General features: G+C 34.9%; 1 protein-coding gene across 2 annotated transcripts in view; it reads right to left on the reverse strand.

Moving 5' to 3' along the window:
- ADGRL4 (adhesion G protein-coupled receptor L4) overlaps window positions 1–13,066 on the reverse strand; it is a 119,607-nt gene extending 106,541 nt beyond the window's left edge. The window contains exons 1-4 of one of the 2 annotated variants that reach the window (XM_079102802.1): window positions 12,901–13,063; window positions 4,734–4,784; window positions 4,171–4,337; window positions 2,734–2,883 (exon numbers count right to left, since the gene is read on the reverse strand). In XM_079102802.1, the coding sequence (XP_078958928.1) occupies window positions 2,734–2,883; window positions 4,171–4,192 (172 nt within the window). In that variant the 5' untranslated portion in view covers window positions 4,193–4,337; window positions 4,734–4,784; window positions 12,901–13,063. Of the gene's footprint in view, window positions 1–2,733; window positions 2,884–4,170; window positions 4,338–4,733; window positions 4,785–12,900 lie in introns of both variants that reach the window. The other variant, XM_079102803.1, reaches the window with a different exon arrangement.
- Between the last annotated feature and the right edge of the window lie 12,473 nt (window positions 13,067–25,539).

A 25,539-nucleotide genomic window follows, 5' to 3' on the forward strand; every position in this document is an offset into this window, starting at 1 on the left:
AATACTTCCCCAAAACATTCTGAATCCATGGGCTATTTCTTCCTAATTCTTAGATAGCTATTGCAACAGCATTTGCTCTTCCTTTACTAGTCTCTAATTTGCTATAACTTTCTTCCAGTTGAGTTCTAGAAGCACATATTCACTGAGTTGTTGAGGATGGCTTTGTACTGTCGTCTTTCTGCCTCAGACTCCCAATGTGCTGGCATTACAGGTGTGTACCACCACGCCTGACTAGAAACATGAATATGGCTATTAGACATTGATGAAAAAAATGCCTGTTAAATGCAAAGTGTTTCTTCCTGGGTGTAGGCATCAATACTTCATTATTTTCCTTTTGATGTTGTTTCATAGTAGTCATATTTCAAACCATGAAATCATTCATGTACATGTGCACTATCTGTCAATTACATCTTTCCTGACCCTTTCTATCCTTATCAGGAGCAATCATTTTTCTCATTCAGATTCCATTAAGTTCCCAAGAACATAGCCCCACCTACTGAGTTTATCTGCAAGTAGAAGGACTCGTCTATTCATCCACTTCCCTTTACTTCTGCTTCTAATTTCCATTTCATGATGATAGTGATGTTAATGATGATGAAGGATGTCAATAAATATTTGTCAATAAAATGATTAAATAAAATAAATTCACTGCTACTAATACTTATTTCTATGAACTATGTAACCCAAGTTCTATAAGACTAGTTCAACACTTGTTCTGGTACAGTTAGAGAGATTGGGTTATTTGTTAGGTAAGTCTTAAGAGAACCAAATTTTATAATGGTCATGATGCTAGAAAGAAAACATTTATTTCTAAATAAATAGATGCCTCTACAGCTAACCTGTCCAGACATTCCTTATTAGTGCAATATAAATTGTACAGAAAGAATTTTCTAATTCAAAATATAAACCACTCAGTGACTGAGAATACAATGGTTTAATTCTAAGGAACATATTATTGTACTTTCTGAGAAAATATGTGAATATGTGTCAGTGAATTGGTTAAGAGGTAAAAAAGATAAAAATCACTGTTTAAACAGTTTTAGTTTTAGTTTTAACCTCAGATACTAAATATTAAAACAAAAGAATTTGTAAGTTTCTTTAAATACAAAGGTGATATAAATTTAACATGAACATAATAAGAAAAACGATTTCCATTATAAATTCATTCTGAGTGAGGAGAAATTGCAGACCAAAGGGTCTAAATGTCTTTTATTTTTGCTGTTTTGTTTTTTCCACTGGAAAATATTTTCTGTATTTTAAGTGGCTATTGACTTAGGCAGTTGGGTGAAAAACAACTGCATTGGATAATGGAAGATGTGTTTTTAAAAGAAATCATTAAAAGCATGATTATGAGCTGCTTGGTTGCTGAAGGTCCAAATTGTGAAAATTTATTGATGTTAATGATGGTAATCATGGCAGTTGAAAAGTATCTAAATAACAAAAAGACAATGCTGCATATGAAGTACAATGATATAATTCATAATGATTAGTGGAAAAGCACACTAATATATTTGATGCAATAGTTTGAAGGTCACTCAGCCATCAACTTCCCATAATGCCATTCAATTAAATACACAATAAAAATCTATGATTATTTATGGAAAGTATTTTGTAGTGATTATAGAATAGTACATTACAAATTCTGGCTCTATGTAAAAACAGAAATGCCTGATCTAATGCACCATTAAGCAAACTGTAGCTTTTCTGTACATTTTTTTAAACATTAAACTAATTATGATGGTGTTTGGTCTTATTTTATACTGCATATTTAATCTTTTTAAGAGTCTATCAAATTGAATCACGAGATACAACTTGTTTACGCTATAAGCAACCACATGCAATATTAACAATGCACAATGTCCTGGTTTAATTGAAAAAAGTCCATGTTATCTTAAATACATTTAGAAGTATAATACCACAGAGCTGTAATTTGAACTTGCCATTTAATTATATTTTAGAACTAATTTATATGACTTGGAACATTTTTTCTTCTCTCTTTCCTACACAGAATTCTGTGCTATTGACCTAGTTAAAATTAGCTCCTTTTGAAAATCAAAGAGAATAAATAAAGATTCAGAGAGACTTGTAAGGAGGGGAGGAGTGCTGCCACACACAAAGAATCACGTAAATTTGTTTATCAGGTGGTGTTCTGTTTACTAAATCAATGAGCACCCTTGGAGGACCCTTTCTAGCAATCTCTGGGCTCTACCTTCAAGTTCTATGAAAGAATCTACTTCAGAATAGAAGGTCTTCAAAATTTCCATCTCCCTCTCTCTGCCTCCCTTCCTTCTTTTCTATTTCCCACAATTAAAGTATGAAAGAGAAATTCTCAAATCTCTTAATATCCTCAACTTTGGGTAGTCAAGATGTTAGGAAAGTCTCTAAGCACCACCCATTTGAGTATAACCTGACCATGAACCCTGTGTTCCTGTGATCTCAAAGTACTGACTCTGCTCTTGGCACCTAAGTTTTCCAGTTTAGGTTCTAGAGCAATCTTTAATATTCATAACAAAAGATATGAACATACACAGTCATGCGCATCAAAAAATCAAAAACGCAGTAAAAATTCACATAGGATGTTCAAACTTCTTTAGTTAATTAAACTTTTTTTCAATAGCCTGCAATCTAATGGTACAAGGTGAAACAAGTTAATTTCTGAAAGATAAGAAATGCCATCATATCAGAAATTTAATTTTACAATAAAATTCTATAAAAGATAATAAAATGGCTTACCTTCACAAATTGTGACACCATTTCCTGAAAATCCCAGGTTGCAGTAGCAGGCTTCAGCTCCATTGCGGATTTCACATTTTGCATTTGGGAGACAGGGTGTCTTGGTGCAATTTTGAGTATGGGCACAGTTCAACAAAGTGGAAAAACCCACTAGATAAAACAGGAAAACATAAAATATCTTTTCAAAAACATCTCCCCATGTTGAGTTAGAATATAATAAATACAAACACTCTTCTTTCTTTCCACTTAGATAAATGGATCATGAAAATTTCCCAAGGAGCATTTAGTTAAATAACAGCACAAAAGCAACTAGGCAAAAAGAAAAAGACCTTTATCAATTTCAATCCTTATCAAGTAAAGTTTGACAAAACTAAAATATAGTAAGTAGCACAGTTTTGTGTTTCCAGATCATTGTGCCAAGGTGATCTAATATCACCCTTCACAGGTAACTGCAGGATTATAAAGCAATTTTCCTCCTCTGGGAGTAATAATTGGGTAATTTTTTTCCCAGAAATCACGGAAATCTGGTATTTGAGTCTTCATATTTGAATATGTGTTATTTTAAGATGATACCTTATTACCTAGGAGGAAGAATGTAATTGTTGTTTATTCTTTCTTCCATGTTCTAATGATTGTTAATTCTGCCTATTTTATAACATAATTTCTTTTACATTTTCTTACATTAGGGGAAATTTAAACAAAATTCAACATACTGTCCAAAGATTGATATTCCAGAAATGGAAACATGACAAACAAAAACAGAACAAGATTTTATTTCAAAGTTACCGAAAATAAACTTGGAAGTGATATTTTATGAACTGTTAAGATAAGAAAAAGCATAGGATGTTCCTTTTTTATTGTTGTTCCAGATCTTCTCAAGAGAAGGCTTGGGGACCAACAGTTATGAATCATGAAGTCATTGTTCTGAAAACAGACATCTGAGATAAATTGTCCTTATCTGGTACCAAGAGATCCTTAAACATTCAATCCTAAATCCCAGGCCCACGTATATACTGTCTAAACCAGAATTAATTCGCCTTCCGAGATGTGATTTATTATCTTTCGGGGCAGCATCATCAAAATGGTATTTTAAATGAACCCAAAGTCTGGGCAGGCAATCCCCTTAAAATGTCAGGAAGCCGCCCACAAGTGCTAATGGCTTGAATGTCCCAAGTTTCTTGTGGGGAGATCAGAAAAAAAGGTCAAAGTCTGAGACTTTGAGTGCTTGGGGACTTCTCCAGTAGGAGTAAAAAAGCAACAGTCCCTGAGCCTTGAATACCAAGCTCGAGTTGAAAGGCCAAGGAGAAAAACATTCTGAGAAGTCCTGCGTCAATTCTCCTCCGGGACTCTGACAGATATGCTTGCCACGTGAGCTCCACCTTGTAAAAACTCGCGTTCCTACGAGTGACTGCCCTCCTGTAACCGCGGTGCACTCACCTAGGAGCGGGAAAAGCTTCATTGGCGGCGGCCGCGGCGGTGGCGCTGGCAGTGAGCGAGGCTGGCTGTGCGGGGCCCTGTACCCGGGATGGCGGGGCGGGCGCGGCAGGGTCCGGCTGGGCTCGGTCCCGGTGACGCACGGGCTTCCTCCGGACACTTTCCGGCCTCTTTTGTGTGAGTGAGTGTGTCAAGCCCTGAGTCTGCAGGCCACGTCCGGCCTCTGGACCCTTTCCCCAGGCCACCTGGGCTCCCTTCCCTGCCTGTTGACTACAGCTGCCAATACTATTGTAGACCCTCGGTGCATCTTTTTGCCTCAGGAGCATCTCTCTGAGCGCTATCCTCAAAGCCTGTGCTCAATAGTCAAAGATCTCCAAAGACCCGTGGACTAGCCTCCTGAGGGCATTCAGAGCTAGCTAGGTTTTAGGGATCCTTCCTGCAAGTTACACTCTAGGATTACAGCCCCTTTCTATTCAATAATTAACTTCCATAAAGAACAATGGACCAAGAAGTCATCAATAGACCTGGGTTCATGCAATGTAGCATTGCCAATACTCAGTACTCACCTTGCTGGGACTCAGAGTTACAGGAAGCAGAGATTAGAATTGCTAAAATGACTGCACAAAAAATAAATAAATAAAAACAAAACAGCAACAAGAACAAAAGTAATGTTTCAAGAATAAAACAGCTACGGAAGTACAAAATGCTGTTTTCCATTTTGAAATTAAGTTTAAAGTAAAATCCACCTATACCTGCTTCCTCAACCTAGAACAATTTATGCCTCGCGTCTGGTTTTCCTCTTGCATGTTACTGAGTAAGTTGATTAAGTAGAAACATGATTCAGGTTGGAACATAGAAACAATTCTAACTTAGAAATTAAAAATAACTGGCAGGCAAAATAATATGTAATGACAGGAAAGCAGATCAATGGTTTCATAGATTGGGACAGTCTGGTGTATTAACTGCAGAAATTTGGGGTAGTGGCAATATTGCATATCTTGATTGGGAAGGTGATGTCTGAGTATAAGCATTTGTCAGAACTCATCCAGTTGTGTACATAAAGTGGGTTCATTGCAATGTAAGTTAAATCAAATTTTATGTAAATTTAAATAAAATCATTTTAAGTAAAAGAAATGACTGATGTTCATACCATCTACATGAGCCTTTATACCTTGAAAGAGTTGGGTATATCCTTGTCACATCCCAAAGCCTAATTCAGAAAATGTCTACTGTGAATTGACTTTTTATAGATAGCATCTTCAAAAATATGAACAGCTGTGCCCGTCCCCAACTCCATGGAGTTTAATAAAATAGTGGTGATAATGATCAAAACTAGTCAAGATGACATATCACAAAGACATGAGTGTTTAAGTATAGACACATTCCCCTGGCTCTCCACAGCCTTTTCCTGGACCCTTTCTAATTTAATGTAAGGTTGACCAAAAACTCCTGAGAGTGATACCACACTTTGTGAGGCTAAGGAGAAAGGAACACGGGTGTTATGTCACTTGCCCAGAGTCACATGGTTATTCTAAGTAGCTGGGCTTAATTCAAACTCAGTCTATTTTGCTCTTAGTTACCTATTATAACTAACAGGTAATAACTATTATAACTAATGGGTTTTATTACTACTTCTTATTATATAAACCTATTATAACTAATAGGTTTTCTTCTGTAGTGGTCCTGCCCTCAGGAGGTTGTTGCAAGAATGAGGAGCCATCAGATAGTGCTACTCAAGGAACTTGAAAACCCTTAGTGTAAAACAACAAGAACAAGAACAACAAACACAAAACTGTTCTTTTAAAGTTTTCTTTTATCCTTCTCTTTTTGTTCTTCCAAGCTCTTTCAGGAGGGGCTCTACCACTGAGCTACATCCCTAGACCTTTTTATTTATTTAATTTGTTTGAGACAGCACCTTACTAAGTTGTCCAGGCTGACCTTGAACTTTTCATCATTATGTCTCAATCTCCTGAGTAGATGGGATTACAGGATGGCACCTCTCTTTTAAACTAAATAGTGATTCAGTAGAAAAATTATGTTAGCAAGGCAAATGATGAATTTTAAGAAGATACCAAGAGAAAGGAAGCAAGAATAAACTACAAATTGTCCAGGAAGTAGATCCACAAATTCCTGAACAAGAGTAGAAGGGTTAAGGATGGTGATATAGGTATATGTTTGAAATAGAGAGTGTGGCGATTTTCAAGTTTTGTGAGTGGGAAAAAGAACTATTCTCACAAAACAGAAAGCTATGATGAGGACTACCTTTCAAGGGGAAAAACAATAAGCCCATTTCTGCAGCATAAAATTGGAAGTACACTGACAAAACAGATCTGACTGTGTTTATGTGAAACTAGTTTCTTCAGTCATATGAAGTTGAGTTTCAGTGTACTGTACATACAGAGAAACTAACCTCAAAAGGCTTAAATATAAAAGTGTATTATTCTCTGAGACAAGTTATAGACTGAAACACAGCATCTATTTAAAAAAATCATTACTCTAAAATAATTTACTCCATATATCTGTCACACATGCTAAGTTTTATCCCAAAGAGTATAGAAGACAGCCAAATCTTTTAAAATGTAAGTCTTCTTGTACATTGCTTAAAAATTAGCAAAAGAGAATTAAAACTTGAATTTCTTATTAAAATATTTTCCAAGCTTTCCTTTTGCCTGTGCATTCTTTCTAAAGGTGAAAGTCTATCCATACTTCTCATCAAGAAAACGATGCAGGTGAACAACAAGTGTTCAATACACTTTTGATTTTCAGATGACTCATTGCAATATCAAAATTATTTAAAAATATATTGATTGAAGAAGCCTCCTTTCCCTAAAGAAGTAGATGTAATCACTGTGTAACTCTGGATCCATCATATTTATATTACTTACACAGAAACATTGGGAATTTTCAATAAAAAATTTTAATTGTCAATAAAAGAAACCATATTTGAAAGAGCTCTTTTAAAAGAAATATTGAACTGTAAGTCTACACATTCATCAACACATTTCCCTTGGGTGCCATCAGGGCATGGTTGGCTTTTTGGATGCAACGATCACTTGGACCTTGAATATGGCTAAGTATAGCACATGGAAGTCAAGTCACTTTAAGCTGCCTACCTGATTGTGGTTTTTAGGAAATACACCAATTATATTGGCATATTCTATCATCAATGTGAGATTTTATCATATTTATGCTTACTTCTATCTTAGGTCTATTTATAAAGGCTGAATTATACAGGATTTCCTTGAAAAGTTCTTGGACAGATTTGAATTTGCTCTTCAGTGTGAAGATCTGGGTTTAGCTCTAGCTTTTATCTTGAGTGGAGTCTTTAACTTTATGGGGAATCAGTTGACCTATTTCATGAAAATTGAAATAGTGTGTTACATGTCAGAATTATCAAACATCCATATTTTAAACATTCGGCTCATCTAAATATAGGAAGTTAGTGCACAGCTGATTAAAAAGACCTTCCCAGGATTGAAGCTGTGACTCAGTGGTACAGCACTCGCCTAGCAAGTGTGAGGCAGTGGGTTTGATCCTCAGCACCACATAAAAATAAATAAATAAAATAAAGGTTTTGTGTCCTTGTACAACTAAAATATATTTTAAAAAATAGAAACAAAAGAGACCTTCCCAAAAGTACTGCAAAAGTCTGCACTAGGATCATAATGCTACTTCTGGACCTTCTTCCTAAGGTCTTTGAGACACTGTCTAATTCTCACCAAAGTGTTAATGTGATTGGATTCTGTTTGTCCAACTGTGACTAAATCTCCAAATATTAGTCAGAACAGATCATTTGGCTTTCTCAAATTACTGAACTTTTATCATCAATTTGTTGATTAGGGTCATTTCTTATAACCTCATACAATAACAGTTCCTAAAGCACCTCAACTAGATTACAATTTATCACATCATTTTCCACGATGGCTCAATTTTTATCAAAACCAGGTTGAATAATGTACACTTGACAAAAGTGCTCTAGAAAGATAAAGAAGGAAAGAATATTTGATTACAACAAAGTTAATGTTGAAACTTAAAAAATGCTTTAGCAAAGTGAAACTGGAACCCCCAGAGTATGAGAACTCTCAAAACTGAATAAGGATTGAGTCATCACAAAATGGATGTCTCTGTTAATGCTTCTTCTTAATGTGGCCTCTTAGAATTTGCAAGTCAAGAACATATATTTGTTTTCTGCTCCATACACTTCCTGAGTATGATAGTTATGGAATAAAAATATGGCTGATTGACTAATTAAATGAATGAGTAATAAGTTTCTAGACTAGTATATAGACTAGTAAAATTTTTCTAAAATGCAAAGTTTTGCTTTCAAAGATTAGCTGGAAGTTGCTTGCCTCAGAGGTCCTATAAGTTTATAGATGCATTTTGTATTATTAAAACATAGGAGTATTATCACAATATAGGAGTATTATCTTTTGCATTTAAATTTAAAATAAAAGCAAAACAGTTATATTTACAGTAATTCTAAGTTTCTAGATTGGGGGGGCAAATTGTTTCTTTGTTGTCTAGTGTTAAATTTATAATGTAATATAGAATATAATTTCCAGTCAGGAAAGAAATGTTGCAATATTCAAACACAGCTACCTGGAAATTTGGATGTTCATAATCTATATTAATATTTGTCAACATTTTGTAAAAAAAATAAATTATGTTTTAATATATGTTTCTACTTAAGTATTTGTAATAATTTCATGATCTAATTATGAAAGTCAAGTTAGTATTTAAAAGAACATTTTAAAAACTGATTTTCCAAGAGTACCAGTAGGAACATTTGACAAGCTTTCCTGCTAACTTTCTCAGTAGAAAAGGGGTGCAAAAAACATCTGCTAATTTTCAGTGTTGCATGGAAGGGAGGAGGTCCAAGTTCCTTCCCAGCCTGGTCGTTCAATTGTTCTGTGACCTTCAAAAAAATCACTAAATCTTTCCATTATTCTGTTTAACATTAGCAAATGTCCCTGTTTTGTATGTTTTTTTTCCTCCCCGAAGGTTCCCTTCATAAAGATTTATAAATGAGCACCCATGCTTTGGAACAGGTTCTTTTTATGGGTCATGCATTGACAGAGAGAGGGAGAGAGAGAGAGAAAGAGAGAGAGAAAGAGAGGGAGAGAGAGAGAGAGAGAGAGGTTAATTTTGTTTAGGCCTTTGGCATATTACAAAAATCTAAATCTGACCACGTTTTATAGAAGACTACACTCCTGCAACAGAAACCGTGTTACTCACTTTCTATTTAATATTGTTCCACTTTTAACTGTGCTTTCCTCATGTTGTAGCTTTGATTATTCATAGTTGATTGCTCTTCTTCATCAAGTTGTCCAGAATAATAACCTGAGAGGTTACTGAATCCATCAAGGTATACTAGTAATCTAAATTATTTTTTTTAGATTTGTAATACATTGTACTTTACATTAAATTTCATCTACCTTTATGTTCTTCAATCACTAGCTTATTACATCTTCTTATACTTCTCTACAATGGTTCATTTCCTTAGGAAAATTAAATATTATGATTATGTCCTAAGAGCAACTATGATGCATTGTTATTAACGTGCGAATTCGAGATACAAGTCTTTGGCTCAGGTCTCCAGGGAACAGCATTCCTACCTTCCTATTGCTTGGAGAATTTTCTTTCCATTCTTACTCTTTGCTTTCTACTTTGTCACAAATCTTTAATCTCAGCTAAGATTAAATTTTCCTATTGTAACTTGTGTTGCGAATAGTCCTTTGTGAGGAGAGAATGGATTAGAAAATAGAAAGCTATTTGGAAGTCTAAATAAAGTGTGTTAACTGATACTCATTTGTGATTTTTCTTATTTTTAAAATGTTTCTTTTAAAGAGAGGCCTCTGATCCTGAGATTTCCTCATATCTCCATTTACAAGCATAAATAAACAAATAGAACTGTCTCCAAAAAATTTAAAAGATAATTTTGCCTAAAATATAGTAATTAGGCGAATTAAAAGTGATCATGTGCTCTTTAAAGCCATGATGACATAAAGGGATTATTGATACATAACTTACCAATTAACATTTTTAAACCAGGGATTCTCATAGTTCATTTTAGCTATTTTACTTTTACATGTCATAAAAACTTATTTACAAACAAGTTACACGACTTTCTGTTAAAATTCTTAGTATTTCGACTTTCAAGATTTTAATTATACTAAATAATCTTTATTCTAGTAACTTATTCCAGTGATTTATCCTAGCAACATAGTACATAGTTTGATCATTTTTAAAGTTATCAATATCATTTGGTTTATTTGCATATGAAAGTATACACACATTTGTTTTTCATTAATTTATAAGAAAGTTACGGAAATCTAAAATACTGATCAGATTTGGTGATACTTCCAGAAATACCTCTATGGATGGACTTCTATAAGGGAAAAAAGAAAAATGGCATCTTTTGAAAATCAATTTTGTTTATGAAACCTAACAATAAATTTAAAGGTATGAAGAATAATGATAGGAAAAAAAATCTAACATTTTTTTTGTGTGTGTGAAAAAATGTAATCCCTAAGATAAGAATGGTGGAAGAATGAAGAGATTTTTTAAATAAGTAGATGATCGAATATTTACAAGTAATTTCCTTAAAGAAAATATGCCTGTTCAAAAGTGAAAAGATTTCTAAACTGTAATTGTATTTAGCTGTGAAACTGCTTAGGCATGAACAACCAAAGTTGCAGCTGAATTATATCAACATAATGGACCTTTAATCCTGAGGTTGAAATTCTATTTACTATGTTTCTCATTTTGTCTAATTAAATTAAAAGATAAAAATAAGATTAGAGTGCAAGTAGATGACATTTTCCTTAATCTAGGTACTTCTTTAAAAAAATCGAGCTATATATTAAAGATTTAAAGTAGTTTTTATTAGATTTTTATTATTCTAAACACTAATATTTCTACTAAAAAACTAATATTTTTACTATTATACAAATTTGTTTTCATAATTTTAATTTTATTTTTAATAAATCCGGTTCCCTATCTTTAGCAACATATCTTCTAAATACGTTCAACACCCCCATAGTTTAGAGAATAAAATGTTTTACTCATCCTTGAATCACTTTTGAGAACTTTATAATAATACATACAACTAAAATCATGAATCCACTATCTTCCTATCTTTCTGTTTTTGAAAAGCTGAAATTAATTTTATGCATTGCTTTTACTTTCAGTGCTAAGATTGATAAGGTTGATGTGTACAATATTTAAGTGATGTATCTTGTTTACCGTTCTCTGTGGTCCATTACCAGAGCATTTGAGAGGAACCATATGATTATGGTCTTAAAGGTTGTCCTGTAAATACACTAATTTCGTTCCATTTCCCTACTGTCCTTGTCAATAGAATAGCTAAAACTCATCCTGTTCTTTTTGTTTTTGCTTTTTGTTTTTCTGAAGGACTTATAAGGCTGTCAAAAGTATGGATTAATTTTGTAAATCTGTCATAAATTGCTCATACCTAAAAAATAGTTATGGTTGAATTTAAAATGTATCACATACTGGCACTGCACTAAAATTTTCTTAAGGGAAAATGTGGTTAACAAAAGAATCTATTCTTATTGAAGTCTTTAAATTGTAACTTCATGGTTTTTCTGAAGGCAGCATAGCACTGAAGAAATCTGTGTATGGTACAATGATGTCAGGTGGAAATTTTAATGTGTAATATCCAAATCTCATAATTTATTATTAGATTATCAGATCACTCTGGAATTGAATTATCTGCAAAATATTATTATCCAATAAAAGCAATAGTCTGTATAGGATATATAAACTAAGTTACTGGGAACAATAGGATATAAAATGTTTTCAAATTCCCTGCCTTTATCTCAAAAACTGCATCCCAATTCTTATTTATCATGTGATGATCACAACTCCATTAACTTCTAGTCACTTCGTCTGCCCAAGGTAATGTTTGGTTTCTTTATCTGCTGGAACTAAAGGCTTTGCTTCAATGTACCAGGCCCAGAACAGGAAACTGGTGTTCAGCACAGCCTTGCTGCTCTTCTATGTACCTGCACACCAGCTACAAAGGCCTGCTTATGTCCACAGTCCTCAGGAGAAACTTAGTTTATAATGAATATTTTTTCTTTTACAATGAAGGGAAACTGTTCCAATGAGATGGTTGGAATCAGACTGCTGGAACTGTGAAAGTAAAAAATAACAGTCCGAAGCTTCTTTGATGCTGACCCGTAGTTATTCTAGTAATCAAAGGCTCTTAGCCAGTATTCTACTAAAGCTCATTCTGTATATGCACTCTATGGTTATTAACTCCAAAGAAAGGGTATTTTTGTTTCATTTAAATAAAGAAGCAAATGATTCAATTATCAATTTACTTTTTACTGCTGCCTCGTGTGCGACATTAGATATCCTGTATTCATCAGGTCTCTAGCCAGCATTACTGAGAGTCTACAGTGTGGCATAATCTGTGTGCACCCTGGAGACCACAAGCTAAAGTATCACAAGTAGAAACATCTGAAATGGCACAGGGACTAACTTTGGATTGCCTGGACAGTAAGCCATCTAGAACACAGATTTCTCTCTCTGATTTCTTAAGCAGGATGAGGGGCTAAACTTGACTTTACAGTGAACCCCCAAGGTGCCCAGGTATTTTTCCAGGCAACTGTTGTCAATAGCTAGGATTAAAAATTGAGACTTCTTGGCCCCCAAATTTACTGTAATTTCTTCTTCTACAATTGACAAAATTAAAGTCCTACTTACCCCACCAAAAGAGAGAGACCATCTCCCCTAGAAGACACATCTGCACTTCTTGGGCAGCAGAGATACCTGGACAATATTCTTCTACAGATGATGGGAGGACTGGTGGCCTGTGTCTTCTCTTTATTTGTGGACACTTGTCTTCCATCTTAGCCCACTTGCTGCTGCTAATAACAGTGCTGTAAACTGGTTACCTTATAAAGAAAAGAGGATAATTTTGGCTCACGGCTACGGGCCAAGGTTGAGGGGCTAAGTATGGTGGTGACCTTCTTGCTTGCAGAGTCTTAATGTGGCATAGGGCAGGATGAGAGACAGGGATTATGCAAGAGACCTGGCCAAACTGGCTTTTTTAGTAGACCCACTCTCAAGATAAGTCTGATTAGTCACATGAATTGGATTAATTCATTCATGAGAGCAGAGCCCTAATTACTTCTTAAAGGTCTTACCTAGTCTTGTACTTTAATGACTCATAATAGCAATTAAGTTTCAATATGAGTTTCTGAAGGAATAAACCATATTCACACTATAGCAGCTTGTATATTTACTTGGTCAGGTACTTTTCAGGATATATATTGTATAGGTTTGGATTGCTGTGCAAGGGGATTTGGCTCTTTTCTTTCTTCTTTTAGGGCAAGTCCAAGAAAATGGCTTTTCCAGAGGATAACAGTCACCTTAGGAAACAAGAAACCTGGCTTTAGGTTCTGGTTGCCCAACAGCAGTGACTATGGAGCCTGTGGGTTTTTAGGGGTGGCAGAGAAACCTGCCTCCTAATGGGAAAAGAGAAATTCTTTATCTAATCTACTTGTCTGGGTCTCCCAAATTGAGTTTTCAGGGTGATTATTAGTCTCCTCATGCCAGAAAAGTTGACAAGACATGTCTTAGGGTTCAATGATGTCAGAGTTAAATAAGGTGTGTAGAGTCACATTTTGGTTGCTATGGGCAAAATACCTGACAAGAACAACTTAGAAGAGGAAAAATTTATTTTGGCTCACAGTTGCAGAGGTTCAGTTCATGGTTAGCTGACTCTAAGGCAGAAATGCCATGGCAGAAGGGCCTACCAGAGGAAAGTTGCTCAGCTCATTGAAGTCAGGAGGTAGACAGAGAAAGGAAGGGCTGTGGGAAGATAAGCCCTTCCGGGGCAAGCCCAGTGACCTGCTTCCTCCAACTAGTTCCCACCTCCCAGTAGTCCATTCAGCTATCAGCGATGACAGTGGAACACTCATGATGCAATGGTTGCTTGAAAGACCCAACTCCTGAACCTTGCTGCTTTGGGAATCATGGTTTCAGCACATAAGCTTTGTGGGGACATTTATAAGGATAAACCAAATATTACGATGCAAAGACATTGTCAATAAGGGTATAAACAATTCAGTCTGCTGGAGAGCATGGCAGAATCTTTTTATTGTATCTTGAACAAATACTTCTATTTAGTAACGTTATCTTGTACTTAAAGCAGTGAACCTGGCCTAGTAAGATAAAGCTTGCATTTCCTAGTCTACCTTGCAGCTGGTATCCTTGAGAGTAAGTTCTGGCCATTGAGGTGTAAGTATATTCTTTGGATGTCACTCTTAGAAATCTTAAAATAAATGAGATTTTGTTTACTACCTGCTCCCTCCCATTCTGCTACTTATGACACAGTGGTAAAAACTGGAACTCTAGCTGTTCTCTTGGACTAGGAAAAAGAGCTACAGCCTTCGTAATGTTGAAGTGATAAACCGATACCCCTGAAGACAGTCAAGGCAATGCAGCCTCCACAAAAGTGGAGGCAAAAGTGCCTACTCCTAGTTTTCTTTAATGCAAGAAAAATGTCCTCTTGTGTTGTTTGAACCATCATTATTTTGGAATTTGCTCTTAAGCATATATAAACCTAATCCCAACTGACAATGATTTCAAGACTATCAGTTTTGGATTTGAGAGAGCTAAAGATGAGGATAGGGTTATGCATGGTTAAGTAGGACCCAGGTAGTGTCCTCATTCACTGAGATAGCAGTGTCCAGACTTAAGCAATTCGTTCTTATCTTCTAGTAGTTAATGACCCAAGCCTCACCAAGAAAATCAGAAGCTCAGGAGGGAAGAAATAATATTGGGATAAGACTAGGTAATCATGTGGCTCAGAACTGCAGTTTAAAAGAATAAATACATTACACACACACAAACACACTTATATGTATATGTATATATGTGTGTGTGTGTGTGTGGAGAGAGAGAGAGAGAGAGAGAGAGAGAGAGTTATGAACCAACATGAAAACTTTTGGAACTATAAAGTCTTTTCATATATAAGTACAAGAAAAAGATCCAAAATTAAAATCTTCATTTTCACATTATTTTTTTCACTTATTGAGTCTAGAGATTGAAACAAAATTAAAATATTTCCTCAATATTTATTATGAGATGAGTCCAATGTTATATCCCTCTCTATAAAAATTCCATGCACATATTGAGTTTATAACAGTTCCATTAGCTTGTGAATTAAATTAAAATGATTGTCCACATTAAAATATAAATGCTGCATGAAAGTCCCTCTGTGTGGCATGGCCTATACAAGTGACTTAACTGCTCATGACTCCATTCTCTGGGTGTTCCACTCAGTCTATTAAAAATAATGACAAACCTTCAAGATTTCAAAGAAATCCATAAGGTTTTTACCCAAAAGATTATTGAAATGCTTTCAGAGAGTTGACATGGTGGCTTTTATAGATTATGAAGGCAGTCATTAAAAATAAGATAGTATTTATTGGAGTAACATGAAAAAAGTATCCCAGCATGCTGTAAGTGATAATGGGAATCTTTGATTAATTCATAACTATCACATGGTATTTTTGTAATAGAATCCTAATCTTTGAGTGAAGCAAATGTAGCTTATTGATAAAGTCTTTTGGCCTTTAAGCCATTGATATCTTAAGTGAAATGTTTAGAACTTGTAACTTTACTAGTAAAATCACTAGTTTGAGTTTCTTCTCAAATGCAATTATTACATAATTTTAGCTGACAGATATTGGTAAATTTTCTTTTGTGTAGAATAACACTTTGATCTTTACAAGTAATCTCATGACAGTTTTTATTAATCAAGTACACAAATCTTTTGTAGCACATCATGATTTGTATAAAAATGAGTGTTTAACAGTTCATCTATTTTAGAAAAGTATTGATATTGATAGACACTCCAAAAATAAAATTTGGGAGAAAACATTAAGAAAAATTGAAGTACACTTTGCAGTTATAAATAAAATAGTGATCCAGGAATTATGGTCTATTATGAATAGAATGAGAATAACCTCTTTTCACATTTTGAGCATATATTAGTTACTAGGGACAACTTTTTTCTGCAATTTGAGATTATTTCTTCATTCTTCTTGTCCTTCTGACTTTATTTCCTTATTTTGATTCTCACCAGGGTCTACCTTAGTGCTGCTATTAATGTATAACTATAATGCCTGACACAGACGGTAAGCTCCCTCAAGGGATAAACCTTCTCCTGTCATCTACAGATATGTGATTTTGAGTCTCATCCTGTGCTTAGTCATTGCTGCCCACTGTGGAAATCTACCCTTTGGCTATGACAGCAACAATGTCTAAGAATACCTCTCACTCCAAATTCTCTAGAGTTGTTTGGTTAGATAATTAAACAAACAAGCATAAAACAAAAACAGCTAAACTGATTAAAAGAGTGATTTCTCTATGTTCATCCATGCCTTAAAAGTATTCTTAGACCTTTTGACACAGTAGTTTTCAGTTTTTATATAAATTCTAAAATCATGCCATAGCCAGCCAAGGTTGTATGTTAATATAAAATTAATTACAGTGATACTAGAGGGAAATAGGTATATTGGTGTTTTTATTATTTTTGCTAATTTCAAAATGTTGCATCAGCATTATGTATCAGCAGCTCTTTCAGTGAAAAAATAATTTTGAATTCATAAAATAAAATAAGTTAATGCATGACATTTTTAACACTATAAATTATAAGACATGGTGTATAATTGTATGTTTTCCGTTCAAATATAAAGGAAGATAATTATTTTCTGGACCAGAAACTATATTTCATTATGAAATTTTAAAACAAAATGATATTTGACCTCTTTGTCCCCAAAAGTACCATTTAAAGTGTCAGTGTCATTGTTGCCCATGTGAACTCATGAGTATATTTTTGGGTAGATTATTCTCTGAAGATGCTGAAGCAGCTCTTTTTGCATTAGTTGAGAGAATAGTGCAGAGACAGGCTATAAAATAACTCCAAATACTTTAAATCCTTCGTCTTCAAATAATACATCTCTGAGTTGATAACCTTGAGGAGATCTTTTAAAATAAGATTTTAGGTGTTTATTTTTTTTTTCTGACTCTGCCAAACTTTTTATTGATGGCAAGCTATATATTTTGTTTTTGTTACAATAGAAGTTTCTTGGTTTGTTCTTTTCTTTAATTTTATCTCAGATAGAAGTTTGGGTGAAAACTTTACCTATATCATTTTCAATACTATTTTTCCATACTCTCTTTATTGGAAATGTTTTTACAGGAGAGTAAGAATTACTCTCAAAAAAAAAAAAAATTGCAAAATAACATTGACCTATTTAAACTCAGGCATATATCTGGCTAGACTTTTGGAGTTGTAATTAATTTGTCTTTTCATATTGATTGTATAATAGAGTTAATACTTTTTATCTGAATAAAATTATGACACAGACTTCAGATTTTTTAAAATGCTAACATGATGATGGCATAATACTAAGAAAAATGTGTGTATGGGTTCTTAAAAATAGCTTTAAATACTGGAATAACTGAACACAGGTATTACAAACTATTTTAAATGAATATTATAAAGACTTTTCATTGACATGAAAAATAATTGTGGTATAATTTTAAGAAGTGAAAGCTTCAAAATTGCATTTATAATAACATTAACAACAAAAACTACAATAGAGTAGATATATTTGTTCTACACCATCCTTTTAAAGCATTTAGGAGATAGAAATTTACCTACATTTTGAGGTGACCCCCATGACATAATTATGCATCAGGGCTTTAGAAATGAAGATCTAAAAACGCAGTCATCTTAAGTGTCTGTCAGTGGATAACTGGAAAAGAAAATATGGTATATACATATACAATGAAATATATAAATAAAAAGAAAATTCTGTTATTTGTGATAATGTGAATGAACCTGGAAGATATTATACTGAGTGAAATAAGGTAAAGACTAGAGACAAATGTGGCATGATCTCACTTACATATGGAATCTAAAAATGTCAAAATCATAGAAAGAGAGTAAAATGGAGGTTGCCAGGGGCTGTGAGTAGGGGAATTGGGGAGATGTTGGTCAAAGGGTGCAATGTTTCAGTTATGCAGGATGAATAAATTCCAGAGATCTAATGCACAGCATGGTAATTACAGTTAATTACACAGGCAGCCCACTGCATCTGCAGATTTGATTAAAAAAATTGGTGTTTGTACTGAATATGTACAAATGTTTTTCATTTCATTATTGCCTAACCACTATGTTATAACTGCTATTTACATAGCAATTACATTGTATAATGTATAATAAATAATCTAGAGATGACTTAAAGTGTACGGGAGAATGTGCATAGGTTATACACAAACTTATGCCATTTTATATAAAGGATTTGAGCATCCATGGATTTTTGATACCTTAGATGGAGGTTCCTGGAGCCAACCCCCTCATGATACCAAGGGATGATGTACTATATTGTGCATTTGAAATGCTAAGAGAATATATCTTAAATATTCTCACCACATACATGAAGGTAACCATTGAAGTGATGGATGTGTTAATTTTATTGAAAATCATTTCATTATGTATATCAAAACATCATGTTGTATACCTTAAATATACACATTTTTTGTATGTGAATTATATCTCGCCAAAACTGAAGAAAATGAGAAATGAAATGCAGATTTGAGGCAATGCATTAATCAGTGAGTAGATCCTGTGTCTAGATCCTGTTTCAATGCCTCTGGTTTCAGTGTCAATTGATCATTTAGAATTGCTTGCCTAACCCATAACAATAAGATTTGTTTGGTATTGCAAACTCAGTATTTGGACATACACATGTAACCTCCCACTTATAGCTATATAACTTTAAAGAGCACCATACACTAACTTTCTCTCTTTTTAGCTTGTGTACTGCATTTTGCTGAAGTAGATCCACCTCTTCCTGTCTGAGCAACAGGAAAACAAACTTCCTCTTTCCAGGAGTGGCCTCAAGAAGTAGCCAAACATCTTGGCCAATTATTGTCAGAAAAATAGCTAAATATCAATTATGGAAAAGTCAGAGTCATTGTTTCACACAAAATGATCTGGTATTCTAATATGTAACTCTCAACTGTTTTGTTTAACTTAACTCATTTACTCTTCTGGAGGCCTGTTTTCTGACTAACATCCTAACTGGGTCACATGGATATCACTGTTCAAAATCAAGAACATTACAGGAAACATGCTACTTATTGTGTACAAATAAGAAAAAAAATATTCTGGAGTTGCATTCTGAAGAAATTCCTGACACTATCCTGAAGTATTCCTGCTGCCCAGCTCCCACAGAGAAACATTATGGCTGGATTTTGAGGTTAATAATCAAACTTTTGTTCCTTCAGGTCTTTGAACATTTATTGAGTACTCTTAGGTGCTTACAGAGAAACTAAGAGCAACATACTGTGTTAAGTAATAGGAAAGCCACAGTGAGCAAGACAGTCGGGAACCTGGCAAAGCTTATGTCTTTGTTGTTTATACCTGTCAAATTTAAACTGTGGCCCTAGCTCTTGTTGCTAGTCACTTGACTTTGCCATTTAAATATCTAAAACATTTTACAAAACTAAAATTCTCTTCTTTGTTTTCCCCTCCCCAAAAAATGAAATTCTCCCGAATGAAAACCTGAAATTAAATGCATTTATTCCTTAGTTAATTTGAAAGGATACCATCCTGTGTATGAGACAAGAACCCTTCCAGTCACGCTAGACTCCACTCTCACACCCCCAATCCAAACTTTTAGTGAATTCTGTGAGGTCCAGCTCCATGGTGACTCAGTCACTGCATACTCTACTGATGTCCCCACCCCGATTTGGTTCTAACTGGAAGTACTGAGATCCCGGTTTCTCCATTGTCTCTTAATTAGGCTGCCTACTCCCTCACCTGTGATCCTAGTAGAGACTGTGCTCAACACAGCAGTCAGACAGAGCTTTTTAAAATGTAAGTCGTATGACACTCTTCTGCTCAAAACCATCAAGTGTCAGTCTATGTTCTTTCAGAATTGAGACCAGAACACTTGTGCTCACCTACATGACCTATGTAACAGGTGATCTTCTTTGCCTCTCCAGCTTCCTCTCCTGTAATTCCTCTTACTTCACCTTCCACTAGAGCTAGTGCTGGTCTCCCCAGACAATTTACTTACAAATTCTTTATGTGAAAATGTTTTCCCCTTCTTTCTTCTTCATATGTATACACGCACACGCGCGCGCACGCACACGAGTGTGTGTTTGTGTGTGTGTGTGTGTGTGTTTGTTCTGTGGATTGAACCCAGAGGTGGTGGTTTACCACTGAGCCATATCCCCAGCCTTTTTTTTTTTTTAAGGTTTGAGTCAGAGTCTCACTACATTGTTTAGGACTTCACTTAAATGCTCAGACTGGCCTGCAACTTGAAATCCTCCTTCCTCAGCCTCCAGAGTCCCTGGGATCATAGACATATGCCACCACACTGGCCTTCTCCCCTTAGCATCACATGGCTTTGTCTGTCACATTTACATTGAACTTCAGGTATTATGTTTAAATGTCACTTTACAGATGAGGCCTTTCTGAATTTATCAGCATCTGAGAAGATACATATAATTATTTATTTTGCATTTCATGATAGATTGTAAGATCCATGAGAGTACTCTACTTTCTTTTACTTGGCATGATATAAACATTAAACGTTAATATAAATGAATCAACTTTGAATGAAAAATGAATAAAGACTCTGTAACAGACAGACAAGACAAGATTATAACCCCCCCAAAGTTACTAGTCTAAAAGGAAAGATAATCATGCAATGATAAATCAATAGATAGAAGTCAGTATATACAAATACACATATACAGATGTATGAGTGGATCCATTATAGAAATTTGAAAATGCTATATGCCTTGATGGACTGTATGCTACAAATGTCTTTGCTAGAGAGCAAGGAACTTACTAAAAGAGGACTTATCCTATCCTAAGCGAACAGGACATCAGGTAGATAAATTAGTGCCATTACTATGTATAAAGTTAGAGAACAGTCTCCAATATCACCCTCCTTTCTGATACTACCTGTAGAGTGCAGTGATTCCCCAAACCACCCTTGCATTTGATAATTCACCCAAAGTACTCAGAGAACTCACTGAAATCTGTTAGACTATGAAAGGATACACATAAAAAATCAGCCATGGGAATAGATGCATGAAGTTAACTCCAGGAGAGCTCCAAACATGGAGCTTCTAGTTGTTCATTTCCAGGGGAGACCTGGGAATTGTTGACCCCTCCAAGCAACAATGTAATGTGGAAACATTCAGGGACTCTTACCAATCAGGGCAATCATTTAAGCCTTGATACCCAGAGTTCTCACGGGAGCTCAGTCACATAGACACGGTGGCCTTCTATGTGGTTGGACTCACTCCTTAGCACCTCCAGAGGTCAGGCTCATGTGTAACTCAAAGACTTCTCATAAATCACATTGATGGTAATGACTAGCTGCTGTGGTCTATGATTTCTAGGGAAATAAAAAGACACTTTACTGAGCAGGTCATTCTAGGAGCTCAGGGATTACCTCCTAGGAGCTAAGTGCATAGCCCAGGCCTATTTTGGGGTAGGGTTAAAGTCTTTATTACACAGGAAGTTCCATTTACAAATGGAGAGACTTCTTCCAAGTCTAGTATTGTTCTTCTAATTCACAGACATTTTCCCAGTCCAGGGCCTCTTTTAGCTCAGAACCTTGATCATCTTCTATAAATACAGCATTTTTAAATTTTGGGAACATCTGCTAATTCTACTTCAACCACTTGGTGAGACTGGGAGCAGTGATATTCATATAAACTCTGCCATTCTGACCACAGTAGACTAGAGTAACCTGAGTGAATTGAGGGCTTTCATCTGAATCTTTAAAGTTGGAAAAAAAGAAAAAGACTTTTCTTGTAAAAACAAAACAACAAGACAAAATGAAATCACACAATTTTAGTTGAAAGACAATTCTAACAGACACAGACCCTAAAGCAAAATATCCTACCTATAAATTTTGACTGTGCCATTTATAAGCATACAACCTCATCTACCTCAGTTTTTACATCTTGAAAATGCAATTAATGATAAATGTTGCTTCTGACGTTTTTATAAGGATTATGAGTTACTTGTAGAGCAAGGAGAAGTTTTAGTTATGCACTTCAGGTTACCACTATTTGTTGTTACCAAGGGAAGTGGGATTTTTTTAGTAGAAGAACCTAAAGAGAGTAGCAAAAGCCATTTTATTCTAATTAATTTATAATATTTGCCCCAAATGGTATGTTCCAAGACAAAAAATAATTTACCTCGACTGACTAAAAAAATACAATACAGGGGCAATCCCATGTCAAATTTCATAAAAAATTAGAAGTGTTCCCACAGAGAAAACCTCAAACTTATATAATTTTATAGGTGAATTTAATCACATTTTTAGAAACATATTATTTAATCAAACATTTCAAGAATGGAGGGAGCTGATAAAACATTGAAACTTAAATGAGGCATGGATAATAGAAAGAGGGTGATTAAAAAAATCTATAGTTATGGACCAAAAAAACAAATGAATAAATTCAGAAACAACAAGGAGAGAGGAAAAAAAGCACAGAAGATGAAATTATAATGCCATTTGTATGAATCTCAAAACCAAAGAGTTATAGTTCTAGCATAGATATATTTATATTAAAGCCATATGGAACAAGGGGATTACAAAAAATTCAGAATAGTAGTTACTTCAGAGCAAGAGACAAAATTCATACATGTTGGCAGAACACAAGACACATGGCAGCACCTGCTTTATTATTATGGTTTGTAACTTGTGTACTTACACATGGCCTTTGGTCTGTGTCAAACACTCACTGAAACGATTAATAAAATACTATGAACAAAGCAACTGTGAACAAATGATGTTAAAGTGGATCTATATTCTAGAACTATAAAAATCATCATGTAACTTATTACATATTAACTTAATGTGACATGCCATATTCTCCCTCTGTTTTAAACTGTTAAAAATGCTTATATCCGATGTTGGACACTGGCAGTGAGCCCACCCCCACTGCGGACAGACCAGTGCTGAGCCCCCTGGCCCAACCCACACAGAGGTCTGAGGCCAGTAGCTGAGCCTGCCCCCCGCACTGCTGAGGGACACTGCACCTGCCTCTGTGCTGACTCAGCGCACCCTCGCTGAGGCTCCCCAGCTTCTTTGGAGGCTGGTGCAGGCATTTTGAATTATACCTAAGGGTGTGGTCATCATCATTGGAAGGGCAGCTCCCTTTCTGAGACACCTACAGGAGATTGGAGGCCCTTTGACAGGTACCTCTATTTACTCACTTACATCCTACACCCTTCCCCATCCTCTTGTTCACAACTAGAAACACTGTAAATAGTAATCAAACTGATCCTGTTTATTTTAATAATGTTAAAGTTTTTATAGGGGATATCTGAATCAGGGCTACATTTTCCCTGTATTGGGCGCTATTGGTATTGATCTCCCGTTCAAAGGAGAGGTAGTGGAAAACTGCAGGGTCATAATAAGACTGCAGGGTAGAACTTCAGTATCTCTTATCTTCACTGCTGTAGGGGAATATATAGAAACAATATGAAAAAACAGGGGAAGAAAGTGTTCCTAACAAACCAAGATGCTATTTTGATAGAAGCCAATGACAGCATGGCAGTAGAAATGACAGAAAAAGTGTTTAGAATCTGCATAATTAAAATGATCTATCTGCAAAAGACAAAATAAGAGAGCAAATGCAGGCAATGTATGAAAATTCCAGTAAACAATTAAATGAGCAAACACAGGAAGCAAAGAACACTTCAATAAAGAGATAGAGATTCTGAAAACAAACAAACAAACAGAAATACTTGAAATGAAAGAAATGATAAAGCAAATTAAAAACTCAATAGAAAGCATCACCAACAGAAGAGACCTCATAGAAGACAGATATCAGACAACGAAGATGCAATATTTAATCTTGAAAATAAAGTTGAACAAACTAAGAAGTTAAGAAGTCATGAGCAGAATCTCCAAGCATTATGGGATATCATGATATAGCTGAATTTAAGACTATTGGGAATGAGAAAGGCATGGAGATACAAACTAAAGGCATGAACAACCTGTTCAACAAAATAATATCAGAAAATTTCCCAAAACTGAAAAATGAAATGGAAAATCAAATAAAAGAGTCTTACAGAAAAACAGGTGCACAAAATTACAACAGGTCCACTTCAAGACATTATAATGAAAATGCCTCACATACAAAATAAAAGTAGGATTTTAAAGGCTGCAAGAGAAAAGTGTCAGATTACATATAAGGGGAAACCAATATGGATATCAGCAGATTTCTCAGCCCAGACTCTAAAAGCTAGAAGGGCCTAGAACAATATATCTCAAGCATGGAAGAACATGGATACCCACCAAGAATCCTATACCCAGCAAAACTAACCTTCAGATTTGACAAGAAATAAAATCTTTCCATGATAAACAAAAGTTAAAGGAATTTACAAATAGAAGCCTGCCCTGCAGAACAATCTCAGCAAAATATTTCATGAGGAGGAAAGGAAAAGCAACAATACAAATCAACATAAGGAGGAACTACCCTTAAGGAAAAGCCAATCAAAGGATAAAACAAGTCAAGTAAAAAACCAAAAATAAGCCAAAATGACTAGGAATACATATCATATCACAATAATAACTCTGAATGTCAATGGCCTAAATTCAATAATGAAAAGACATAGACTGACAGATTGGTTTAAAAAGAAAGACCCAACAATATGCTGCCTTCAAGAGACTCATGTCACAGAAAAAGGCATCCACAGACTTAAGGTGAAAGGATGGGGAAAAACATACCATGTACATGGACCCAGTAAAAAAGCAGGGGTCTCCATCCTCATATCAGATAAAGTGGACTTCAAACCTAAGTTAGTCAGAAGGGATAAAGAAGGACATTTCATACTAATTAAGGGAAGCATAAAACAGCAAGACATAACAATTTTAAATATTTATGCCCCAAACAATGGAGCGTCTATGTATATCAAGCAAACCCATCTCAATTTTAAGAATCAAATAGACCAAAACGCATTATTAGTGAGGGACTTTAACACACCGCTCTTACCACTGGATAGATCCTCCAAACAAAAACTGAACTAAATAATAGAATTAATGATATAAACTTAATGGATATTTACAGAGTATTTTATCCATCACTGAGTGAATAAACTTTCTTCTCACAGCTTATGGATCCTTCTCCAAAATAGACCATATGCTATGCCACACAGAAGTCATTAGTAAATACAAAAAATAGAGATACTACGCTGTATCCTATCAGACCATAATAGGATACAATTAGAAATGAACAATAAAATAACAAACAAAAACTAATCATACACCTGGAGACTAA

The sequence above is a fragment of the Sciurus vulgaris genome (assembly GCF_902686455.1).
Source record: "Sciurus vulgaris genome assembly, chromosome: 1".
Classification (NCBI taxonomy): Eukaryota; Metazoa; Chordata; class Mammalia; order Rodentia; family Sciuridae; genus Sciurus; species Sciurus vulgaris.